At 38.9% G+C, this 13168-nt stretch overlaps 1 protein-coding gene across 1 annotated transcript in view; it reads right to left on the bottom strand.

Moving 5' to 3' along the window:
• The window catches only part of Anapc1 (anaphase promoting complex subunit 1), a 104221-nt gene that overhangs the window by 72227 nt on the left and 18826 nt on the right, over positions 1-13168 (bottom strand). The window contains exons 14-18 of the mRNA XM_023717365.1: positions 10163-10297; positions 7873-8013; positions 7056-7116; positions 4106-4293; positions 1042-1116 (exon numbers count right to left, since the gene is read on the bottom strand). Of these exons, the coding sequence (XP_023573133.1) occupies positions 1042-1116; positions 4106-4293; positions 7056-7116; positions 7873-8013; positions 10163-10297 (600 nt within the window). The remainder of the gene's footprint in view (positions 1-1041; positions 1117-4105; positions 4294-7055; positions 7117-7872; positions 8014-10162; positions 10298-13168) is intronic.

Genomic DNA, 13168 nt, shown 5'->3' with positions numbered 1-13168 from the left:
TGCTTAACCTCATTGGGCATCAAAGAAGGGTAAATTAAAACCACTAAGAAAAAGAGGGATATAAATAAGGGATTGTTTTGCAGTGGAAAAAAAAAATATATATATAGGTATATACAAGATATGATAGATATACAGCTACTTTCTCTTAGTTCGATGAGAAGGTTTGTACTAATATTGCTTAGACAACATATCATGTCTACATCTTGCCCTCTAGTAACTACTATGAAGACAATATGCAATGTATTAATTATTGTCACTGTCATACTAACCTGTTTTGAAACTGTTTCATTGCTAGTTTATCTTTTTTTCTCATTAAAATGAATAAAAGATTAAAAATAGGTAATATACCAACCACTGTTAATCAGCTATTCTTGTTCTGAAAATCTGTAACATATGTGTTGTCTTATGTTACCCTATTGCTATCTTTGTTTCCGGTTTTTGTACTCACTTTTTTTACTTTTCAAACTAAAGTAAAATTAATTTTTTTAAAAAACTAAGAGAAACTACTTCACAACTCAAATGGTCAAAATCAATTACTGACCACAGCAAACCTTGGGGGATGCAAAGAGGAGCCTCCACCATTATTGCTCAAAGAGTACAAACCAGCAACAGCCCAATAATTTCACTGATATTTATCCAAGAAAAATAAAATGGTTATGTCCACAATGACCTGTTACCAAATGTTCAAGGCATTATTATTGTGAAAAGTCAAAAGTGGAAACAGCCTAGATGCCCATCAGCAGCAGAATGGAGAAACAGACTATGGCACATTCACAGGCAGCAATAAAAAGGAAGACCTGGACCTGTAACAATAAGGATGAATCTCTAAAACACTGTGCTGAATGAAACTGATGGTAACCTTCAGATGATGAATGAATGGATGGTCTCACAAAGCATAACAGATCCTACCACTCAAAATAATTGTTATTTAATATTAAAATAAATAAAGCAAGAGGCACTGTTAGCAAAAAACAAACTGACAGGAAACCACTGTATAAGTACCATAAATCAATTTCTGTTGGCAAAAATAACAATGCTTACATCATCAGATCCAGTCTCAGAGGGCCTTGCTTTTTTGGGAGCAATGACAGGAGAAAGTGATCCTTCAAAGTCAAACTGGAAAATAACCCAAAAGAGAAGGCAAAATCATAAATTTATTATTGTCATTTAATCAACTTAAAAGGATTTAGAAATCAGTTCTGCTAGTTAGAAACTGAGGAAAGCCATTGGAATTTATATTTTCCACCAAGAAAATTATAGTATAAATCTTTCTTCTAGGTCTTCATGAAGATGAAATTCAATCATAAATGTAAAGCACCAGAACGGTGCCTGCACTCCCAGGCACTGCAGACATCATTCCCTCTGCTTTCCATTTTGCATAATGACAGATTATACTATGCCTGCAGCAGGACAAGAACCTCTAGGTACTTCCAGCACAAAGAAATACTAAAAATGATTAACTCGGGGCTGGTGAGATGGCTCAGTGGTCTAAAGCACCTAATTAGAACAAGCTTAGCAAAGCACGGGGACCGCGGTTCAATCCCCCAGCACCACATGCTAGCCAGCCCCGCCCCCTGGTGGGCTGAGCTGGCCACACACACACACACACACACACACACACACACACAAATAAATAAAAAATTAAAAAAAAAAAAAGATTAACTCATTGGCAGAAATGCTGCTCAAAAAAAAAAGGAAAGAAAGAAATGCTGCTTGGTGTACCAGTTAAATTAAAACAAAAGGGGCAAATCTGAACAAAGCAAAATGAAAACTATTTGCCAATGAGGCCCACTTTATTCCCAACCTCAATCATGGGCACAAAAGAAAACCAGCAAGGCTTTAACTATACAGTCCTCTAAAGAAATGTAATGTAACAGCAATTCAGCCTCCAGAACTGAATTCCAGGCAGGCCACAGTGGCAGCACCTCTAATCCCAGCTACTCAGGAGGCCAAAATGGGAGGGCTGCTTGAGCCCAGGAGACGGGGCCTAGCTTAGGAAATATAGTAAGGCCCTGGTTTTTCTTCTTCCTTCCTTCAGACCAATGATGACCAACCATTTAGCACTTTCAGTGATAGAGGCATGTGTGCCCCTAGGCTCAACACCACTGCTTTAGACTACCGTACTATAAATACTCCTACGTCAGCAAGCCATGTCCTTCTCTAAAGAAGAAAAAACAGTGGGTGCTGGATGCTCCCCACAACACAGAAAGATGAGAGGGAATCACCCTCCACCAGACATTGGGCACATCAGTCTACCTTCACCAACAAGTTCTGTGCATCAGTACTATATAAATGAACTACAAAAAGCGCAAGTGCACTTATTTGTAATCTAGAAGTACTCTTTCTATAAGATTTAATCTTTCCATATGTAATAAAAAATGGAATAATTGGGGATGAGGTAGGTAGCTTTACTGCCATTGTTTAAAAGAAAAATTTCCTTGTTCTCTCAGTTAAGGCTTTTCTCGTGTAAAGTGCAGAGGGCAGGTCTTTCACATGCCACAACAGACACAAGCTCTCAAAAATGATGTCCAGGGGCTGGTGAGATGGCTCAGTGGTCTAAAGCACCTACTTAGAACAAGCTCAGCAAAGCGCTGGGACCGCGGTTCAATCCCCCAGCACCACATGCCAGCCAGCCCCGCCCCCTGGTGGGCTGAGCTGGCCACATACACACACACACACACACACACACACACAAATAAATAAATAAATAAAATTAAAAAAAAAAAAAAACGATGTCCAGAGCACTGAGTCATCAAAGGCTCTCTGAATAGTGACCCATGCCAGGCTCTTCTACAGGTCCTGGGAGAGAAGAATGACCAAAACTCAACACAACTCCCTACCTCACTAAGACGTCATGCCAGGAAGTGAGAGGGGGTATATGTAAATGTTTATATGAAAAATGATGTTTGCAAATCACTCATAAGAAAAACTCAACAATAACCAACTATTAAATGTTGGCTAGTGATGATAAAAACTAAATTATAATAAAATAATGAGTTTTTCTTTAACAATTTTTTTTTCTTTTTTTGTAGTATCAGGGATTGAACTCAGGACCTTGCACTTACCAGGCAAGCGCTTATTCTACTGAGCTATCTCCTCGGCCCTCTTTAACAAATTTTAAAGATAGGAAATTTTCATTGATATCATTTTCATTTAAAAGGCAACATCAAAATATTTAGGATAATTATTTCTAAACAATAGTACTTAGAATAATTATTTAGTAGTATAATAAGTTATATTAAATATATTTAATGTATGAATTATACTAAATAGTATAATTTTGTTAGTTGTTCAGTTTTCTAAATTTTCCTCAGCAAGTATATACACCTCCATAATGAAGACTGATTTTCAAAGATGTCTTTGCTAGCCCAAGACTAAAATGAACCAGTGGGTACAGTACTGGACAAAGGTTCTGTGTGTTCTAGAACGACTTTTGCAGTGACCCAGGCAAGGTTGTCCTGGGAGTAATCTGGAGCAAAAATACTGAAGACATGCTTACTTGGTAAATAATCCACGGGGGATTATTTACCAAGAACTATTCTGGGGGAAGAAGGTGAAAGATATAGCTTAGTGACACTGACAGGACAGGTAACGCAAGCTAACTCTTTAAATCCACCTAGAATCAAGCCTGCCTCCTCACACACCAAGCAATGTGCACAAAAAAATAGTCTTGGGCTGAGGATACAACTCAATGGCATAAGTGCCTGCCTGGCAAGTATAAGGTCCTAAGTTTGGTTCCCAGCACAAGCAAAAAAATAACAGTCTTATCTACAGAAAAGAACATTAAATCCTAACTCAGAAGACAGAATCTAGTCTGTTTTGAGCAAATCACAAGTCTATGATCTCTCTGTGATTCAGTTTATCAAAAAAAAAAAAAAAAACCTATCAATCCCAGCATAACTTGAGGTCATTTTACAAAGATAAAATGAGAGAGTTAAACATGCTATAGAACATTATAAAGATTCAAAAATATAATTATTAACATTGTTATGTATTAAATGACATACAAATACTATAAGCTCTGGTATTCAATGCTCAAATTATGTATAACTATTACTAAACTTATTTCTTATGTGCTCAATAGTTCATGAAAACAACTACTTACATTTCGGGTCCATGCTAAGCGGTCTGTGTTATAACCCATCATATTCATGAGGCAAATCACAAACAAACTCCACTCTGAGTGGTAACTGGGTCCTCCTGGAGCACTGTGGACATTGTACCACTTCACAAGCATCTGGACTGCTATTTCCTTTGGCAGGATAAACTTAATCGCTTGTAAACATGTTTGTACTATGAAAAGCAAAGATTAATCTTAATATGCTTCCTATGCATGCATTTCTCTCCCTTTCAATAAGAAAGTTGTTATATTATTACTACTCAAATTATTAGTATGCACAAGCCAACTACTGTGAAAAGAGAACTGTCATTAAAGAACCAAGGAGCCAAGGCAAGTATCACCCAGGCAATCATCTGAAATGTGAACTAGTTAATGAATTAGAGTTTGCAAGAGGTCTGAGGGCAGCTGTCTGATCATTAATTCTGGATCAGAAATAAGCAAGAAAAGAGCCTAATTCACTGAGACAACTCTGACTCATACCAACAAGCCCAACATTTAATAATTTCTTGCCTTTTGACTCAAAAAAAAATTTCTTTCTTTCTTTAATTTAGTACAGGGTCTACAGGGTCTCACTACACAGGTCAGACTCACAGTGATCCTCCTGTTCTCAGCCTCCCACATGCTGGGATTACAGGCACCCACCATCACACTCAGTCTCAACTGCAGGCTCAGCACGCCCCAGGGGAACAGCCAGAAAGGCAGGCCAGGGATCGAACATCCGACCCCTGCGTCTGTCTAAACAGGCACTTTAATCCACTGAGCTATCTGGCCTGCCCTCAAAAATTTTTTGATTTGGATAATAAAGGCCATTCTGAAAACCATACAATTTCTTTTTTTTTATTTTATTTTTGATACAGGGTCTTGCTACACAGTTCAGACTCACAGTGTTTCTCCTGTCTCAGCCTCCCTAGCACTAGGATTACAGGCGTGCACCACCATGCTTGGTTCCAGGACCAACACAGCATGTGAGGCCAAGGATCAAACTTGGGACCTTGCACTTGCCAGGCAGGCACTTGTGCCACCAAACTATCTCCCCAGCCCAAAACATACAATTTCTACATCAATAAATTTATATGAAATACTGCTTAAATAATTTAATAAATACATAATATAAAATACACGCATCACACATAGCAATGCTCAGCTAGTATTGAGATCTTCTACATGAGTGAACATTCCTATCAATAAAGCTTTACAACTTTCCATTATTTCAGATAACACTCAGTTTCTACAATGTCTTCACACATTGTATCTTAAATGGATTAGAATACCATGTAAGTTAAAGCATTCTTAACAACAGTCCCTAGTGTGAACACTGGTTACAGCACTACACTGTCATGTGGTGACCCAGAGATGGTGAGAACTATTGTGAAGGGCCTGGATCTGCTTTAGCAGTAACAGGTCTCAAACTGAAATGATTTTTCCTTTCTCTTCTTACAAGATTTGCTGTTTTGTTTGAGAAAGGGTCCCGCCCGCTATGTAGTTCAGGCTGACCTTGAACTTACTATGTAGCATAAGCTCACAGCGATCCTCCTGCCTCACCCTGCACAGTGCTGGAATTACAGGCATGTGCCACCATGCCTGCCCTTTATAGGCTTTGTGTTTTGAGCTGTCACTGTCCCTGTTGCTGAGTGCATCCTCAGCAGCACGGATTCTCATCATCAATCTGCTATGGAACACAGACAGCAAGGACTGGAGGTAGCAATAAATGCCAGAATGCCACATAACTAAGAGCACCACATTGAATCCAACCACACACTGAACGAAGTCTAAGGAATCCTTTAAAACCACATTCATTTACCTGTATGAATCATAGGATTTCTACTTGTCTTAAAAAGTGTAAGATCTTATTTTGTCTTTACTCATTTCTTCCCTTCTTATTTGTTTTTATATATTTTATTTGGGCTTATTTTAGGTCCTGCAATTTCAGGCTACCTTTGAGAAAAGCAAGGATTCCCTGTACAAACTTCATGTATCATCGACCAAATGCAAAAAAAAGTTTCCTAAAATAAAGTCTTTAGTCTACAATCTGCCTTGCTTTTACAGTTAAATTCTGAAACTATTCCATCATGAACTTTATTATACAGGTATTCTTATATTTGTTGGCAAAATCAACTCTAACATTTGTCTACCCTTCTACGTCCAGAAATACTTGGCTACTACCTTCCAAATTGCGCCTCAGTTATGATTCAAGCAGATGCTAATAATTCTAAAATATGTGCAGTTAAACTTTGACTATAATAATTGGTATCCAATCATGGCAATTGCATTAATGTTTCAATTTACCTAAAAAATTCAGAAATTTATTTTAAGATTAAAAACATCATTAAGGGCTGGAAATACAGTTCAGCAGCACAGTACCTGCCTGGCAAGTTCAAGGCCCTCATTTCAATTCCTGGTACGAAAAAAAAAAAAAAGGTTCCACTAATAGAGACTCTAAATAAAAACATCATTAAATATGCCAAGACATATGTTAATTGTTCAGGATTTCTATTCAACAGACTTTCTTGCAAGAGGCATGTCCCTGTACATAACCTTCCCACACTGGTGACGTGCGTCTTGGCCTCAGAGCAGCCAGGTGAGGTGGCCCACACGTGTGCCTGCTTGGGAGGATGACATGGCAGTCACTTGAGCCCAGGAGTTCAAAGCCAGGCTAAGCAAAAGCAGAAGACCTTGTCTCAAAACAAGCACCTCAGAGAAACATAATGAGCGTCATCATGCACCTGCAGCTCAGCCTCACTGCGCAGGGAGCACACACAGCTCAGCACCCCTGGCTACTTACAGCTTCTCTACAAAATGAAGATGCGTGCCTGGCTTCAACAACAGCAAACTCATTTTTAGAATCCCAACTGGTGTTGGCATTGGTATAAATCAGCAATTACTCCTAACCCTACAGATCAAACTGAGAACACACAAAAGTGACTCTCAATCATACCTAATTCCGAGGTGGCAATCTCAGGAATAGTGACTCTAACCATGCAGCCATTACTCAGTTCCTAAAGAAGACAATGGGACAATAAAAGATAAAAAAGAATTTGAGAATTCTAAGCCTTGGAATGTTTTAAAAACAGTGCTTTGAAAGACCGCCCATGCAAATTTCAACTAAATAAAAACTTTTTCAAACAAATATAATCTTATAAAGGTGCTTACTGGTAAAACATTTGTAAAAATAAGGTATTCATAAAAACTAATTTTATTTGTGTTTACTTATTTATGTGATACAGGGTCTCACCACAGCTCAGACTCCTAGTGATCCTCCTGTATTAGCCTCCCCAGTGCTGGGATTACAGGGTGCACCACCACAGCCAGTTTCAGTGGCCAGCATGGTGCACCTGGGGTTCCAGGGTCTGGCACATGGTAATGGAGATCAAACTCAGATCCTTGCGCTTGTCAGGCAGTTACTTAGACCACTGAGCTACCTACCTCCCCAGTTACAAGAACTAATTTTTATACAAACACTTAAAGTTACTTACTAGGATCAAAAGTGACTTACTTTCAATGAAAAGGCAAAAACCATCTAGCAATACACAACTCAACTGCCTGAACATGCTTATTTTAATACATTTTAACAAGAAACTACAGAACACTTAAGCAGAATTACTAAATAGTAAAAGAGTACCAAAAATGACAGCTCATTTTAAAAATCATGAAAATTTGTTTTCATTTTTCAGACAAAATTCTATACCTAATAGTTTTGAAATGTCCCCCACATTTCTCAGAAAATTACCTAACCTTTTAAGAGAGCTACTTACAAGAGTCACCCTGTTGTGGACGGGGTCTCTGATAGAATGAATGTAAGTTCCAAACTGTTGGAAAGTGCATTCCTCGTTATAGAGAGAATCATGAAGCTTTGAAGAATCCCTCAGCTCTGGAACTGGGGACAACAGCACAGCCTGTAAAGTTACAAATATACCACAAATGAAGTACTTTTAAAGAAATTAAGGATAAAAGAAATTTAACTTGCTTTTTTTGGTATATGGTCTATCAAGTGACTGTGTAACAATTAAAGTCATTCTGTTCTATTATCAAGTACCTTGCAGCACACCAAGGTCTTCACAGAAAACTACAAAAGACAGTTAAAACAGTAAAGCATCTAACTAATAGCTATGGAGGCCACCTGGACTCAAGGAACCAATATCTAAGAGGCAGAAGGGAACCACAGGGTGGAGACTCCTGACCTGCGTTCCCTGATCTGTGATTTCCATGAAGCGGGTTAGGGGCTGGCAGGCTGGCAATGCAGGAAAGCTGTGGCTCACAGGACGGGGAAGCAGAGCTACAAATGTAAACTACCATTTGAGGCAGATGTGACTTAAGAAACTTAGAATCAATCTGAAGACAAAGGAGAGTGTTGGTTGAAAAAGAAATGAGACTACTAGAAGCATTCCTATATAAGCAAATTATTTCATTAAAAATGTAAGAATAAGAATTATGTTCTTGGGCTGGGGAGATGGCTCAGTAAAATAAGCGCTTCCCTGGCAACTGCAAGGGCCTGAGTTCAATCCCTGGTTCCACCAAAAAAAAAAAAAGAATTATGTTCTTAACTATAGACATGAAACCAAAACATGCAAACAGATTTTGTTATTAGACTACAGATATAATTTAATCTTAAATCTCTGGCCATGACCACTGAGCCTTCTTATATGCTAATTCAACTGCAACACATCTCTAAGTGAACCTGAACACTGACAGCCAATCAAGCCTAAGACCTATTTATTACAATCTAGCTTGTACTACAACAGTCAACCAGAAAAACTTAGCTCCACTAGACCTAGCTCCACATCTAGCAGCATAACCTGCCCAAGAAATGGGAAAGCCACTGGCCAGTGTGGGAGACTGTGTCTCTTGTGACTTCACAGTTAGCAGAGAGATACTAATCATTCTTAGGTTCATACAGAAACCTAAAAAAGAAAAAAAAAAAAGTCTTTGTTCTTTTTGCTGTACTGATATTGAACCCAGGACCTTCATACTTAGCTCACCTCACACCATTTTTTAATTATTTTGAGATAGGGTCTTGCTAAGTCATTAAGTTGCCAAGTCTGGGCTCAATTCTTCTGCCTCAGTTTCCCAGGGTGCTAGAGCTACAGGCATGAGCCACTGTGTCTGGGTATAAACCCGTTTTATTATAAAAGAAATTCTTCCAACTCACGTAATAAAATCCTCTAACACTTCTCCAACTTCTCCTCTAAAGGTTCCATACATATGCTCACTTGGAGGAAAAAGCTCACGGCTACACATGTTCAATTCCCTGACACAAGTGCCACACAAACCTCTCTGAACTGGCCCTACATGTCTGCACTTACCTACTTTTTCTTTTTTTTTTTTTTTTTTGCGGAACTGGGGATTGAACTCAGGCCCTTGTGCACTGAGCTATCTCCCTGGCCCCCATGTCTGCACTTAGATGGCTCTCAACCATAGCCTTCTTTTCTCCAGGCTTCCTAGCTCAAAAAGCATAGGCACCTCCCCTACTGCTCAGACAATCCTGGTCTCTTCCACAGCATCTATCAGCCTAGCACAAAACTAGTCAGCTGAAAAATGTCACTAACACCTTTCCACCCTCTCATGTCACTTCCTTTATTCCTATACATCCTGCTTTGGCTCAGACCCACTCTGCATTTCACAGTCCTCACTTGGACTTTAACCGATGTCCCTATCTTTAGCCTCAATATAAATTTACCTAAAACAGACTATGACACCTGAAACTCCTTCCTCAAAAAGCCTCAAATGCCCAGGCAACTGTATTCGGAATAAACCACATTTTTATCCTTTCTACCCTTAAGAACTTATCAGTAACAGTGTAAATCCCAGCTATACTACTTGGTAAGTTGTGAGAACCTTAGATGGAAAAGAATGTACCAATTTCATTTCTCTGCCACATTCAAAAAGTACCACACACATCACTAGGAATGGAAATGTATGGTAACTAGCCATTGTGTTTGAAACCACTTGTGTGTTACATAAAATTAAGTTAACCATGGAAAGAACATTTAACAAAATTTCTTTGAGATACTATTAATCTTTGACAACACCTAATTCATTTCTTACCTCATCCAATGACCCAAGGAGCTTACTAAGAGGCTTGGGAGTGCTAACACTGTCCAGCGGTGTGCTGGGCCGAGGCATTGCACCGGACATGGTCAGAGAAGGAGCTGGCAGGCCAGGAATAAAGACCTTTCCCACCTTTGAGAAACAGAAAGCCATTGAGGAAGAAAAAAAAAACTGTATTAGTTTTACTGAATGCATCATATTCTTAGATAAAACGTTAGGGCATAACATACAAGGCATGATCAAAAAATACAATGAATGTCTCAAAAAAATTTTAAACCACTTATTACAGTACGAGGCATATTGTCATTAATGCCCCTCACTTCAAACACCCTTATCCCACCATTCATGCCACCTTAAGCAGTTTGGAGGTTCTCTTTCATAAGCATCTTTAGTTGTACTCAAAATGTTTACTTTTCATGGTCAGTTTGATGCTGGAGAACAGCTAGAAGTTTTTACATGCCAGCCTGTCATATGGCAGCAACACTCCACATGATTTTATCACTCCTAGTGAAGAACTAGAGAGAGAGGACTTCCACAACTGCTTCAGAAAGTGGCAAGAGCAATGGGCTAAGCATGTTCAAGGTGAGGGGACTTAATAGTGCTGTTTTTTGCTATAACACATTTTTTAAAATTTCTATATTCACCATATATTTTGATCACACTACATAATCATTGATTTCTTTTAATATGCCAGAATTTATGCTTACCAAACCCAACTAAAAAACAATCAGTATTTTAATAATCTTCAAACTCAACTACAAGGGGCCAGGAGTTTGATCCCTGGGCCTGCTGTGCCGACCCCTCCCCCAGGGCGCACTAAGAGGGCAACTGAGACTGGGCATGGTGGCGTGGGCCTGTAATCCCAGCTCTTGGGAGGCTGTAAACAGGCAGATCACTTTGAGTCCAATCTAATAGTGAGACCCTGAACACCCTGTAGACCCTTCCCTAAAGTACAAAAAAAAAAAAAACTCTACTGCAAATATCTTAGCATAAATTCTCTTGTCTGACATCTCTTCAATAAAAACTTTATTTTGCAGGAAAGGAGAAGATTGTTAATATAGTCAAGACATAAAAAATCTTGTTAGTACGCTTTTGCTACTTTACAGGTAATAAAGACTACAAAACTTTCAGAAGACAAAAGCAATTATCTTGTTAAGTAAGTCTTGATACCAGATGTGGGGGCACACACCTGTAATCCTAGTTCTGGTGAGGCTAAAACAGGAGGATCACTACAAGTCTGAGCTGCATAGTGAGACTCTATACCAAAAAAAAAAAAAAAAAAAAAAAAAAGATTGGATGATGCTCAAGAAATTAAATTAACCCAATTCAAACTATACTCTCCAGCTCGTCATCTTTGTCTCCCATAATAAACTCTACACTATTTCTTTACAAAAAAAAAAAAGAAAGAAAGAAAAAGAAAGGAAGAAAGGAAGGAAGAAAGAAAAAAAAGCTTTCTAAAAAGTCAAATAAATTTACCACTGACCTTAACAGGTAGCATGGGCAATCCATGCTACCTACCTCATATTTCAACTATCTGTATGATTCTCAAGAAAAAAAGGCAGTAAAAATTCACATCCATATTGAGTTAAAGCTTGGTGAGACTAAAGGGAAAATAACAATGAGAACTAATATAGTACATAGAAAGTTTTAAAAGTTATCTAACTTTTGGCTCATGAAATAATGAAATATACATATTCCATATCATTCCTTCCACTAATAGCCAAATTGAAAAATTAAAAATGTGCTCAAAATTTAAAGTTCAACTAACTGGAGACTCCAAAAAGTGAGGATAAGAGACTAGCTAGACCTAAGACTCATGAGCAACCTAATGAATTGTTTTTTTAAAAAAACTCCTTATATAGTTAGTAGGTGGATTCAGAGGTCTCAAAGAGATGTCCTCATGGCCAGGGACATGAGAGGCTCCAAGAAACTTCCTAGCCTAAGTACTGGCAAAAGAGTGATCAAGCAGGTCAGAAACACTTCCACCATCCCTGCCCTACTACTCTTAAGCAAACACTACCAAAAAACCTACCCCTTACCCTCCCACACACATACACACTTCACTCACCAGGAACCATAGCCTGGACACATATGCCTCCATCCCTGTCTTTCATTCTCATCTGCAAGGACCAGATGGCCCTCTGCCCCCAGCAGAGGATGTGGCCAGGTCTGACTCACACCCCTCCTATGCAGGGAGGGGGCGACATCCCTCCCCTCTGCTTCAGGTACCCCCGCCCACCCGACCAAGGAGCTATAATCTCCACTCCCATTCTTTGCAGTGGCCATGAAGTGACCGGGGCAGATGCCCTTCCTGTCTTCCGTCCTCACTCTCTAGCAACACAGAAGCACATAAGAAAAGACACAGACTGAAACATAAATACAGCTTCAGGAACCTGTACACAGGACAACAGTAACAGATCTAACAATCATACCATCAGAGAACAAGGAAGGAGAAAGTAGAGAGCTGAAAACATGTGGGAAAATAATGCCTAACAAAACAATATCCACAACATGATGCCATATAAAATATGTACTCATAGCCAGATCTGGTGGCCCGTGCTAATCTAGTACTCCAGAAGACTGAGGCAGAAGGATCCCAAATTTGAGCCCAAACAGGACAACTTTGCAAGTCTTGTCTCAAAATAAAAACATTTCTTAAAAAAAGGGTCAAGGATATAGCTCAGTGCAGAGACCCTGGGTTCAATCCCTAGTACTAAGAGAGGAAAAAAAGTATTTATGTACTGAAAATATATTTCCCAAAAGGTCTATGCAGGTCAGAAATTGAGTTACCTAAATATGTAAGACCTGTGAGAACCAACAAGTTTAAACCCAAAGAAATTTATGCCAATCACAAGATAATTTTTTTTTTTTTTTTTTTTTGACTGGAGATTGAACTCAAGCCCTTGTGCTTGCCAGGGAAGCACTTATTCCACTGAGCCATCTCCTCAGTCCCTTAAAATTTCTTTTAAAGGGGGAGAAAAAAATCTTAAAAGCTCCCAGAAA

Source organism: Octodon degus, unplaced genomic scaffold (genome assembly GCF_000260255.1).
Source record: "Octodon degus isolate 3935 unplaced genomic scaffold, OctDeg1.0 scaffold00052, whole genome shotgun sequence".
Taxonomy (NCBI): domain Eukaryota; kingdom Metazoa; phylum Chordata; class Mammalia; order Rodentia; family Octodontidae; genus Octodon; species Octodon degus.
This window is presented reverse-complemented; position numbering and strand designations above follow the sequence as displayed.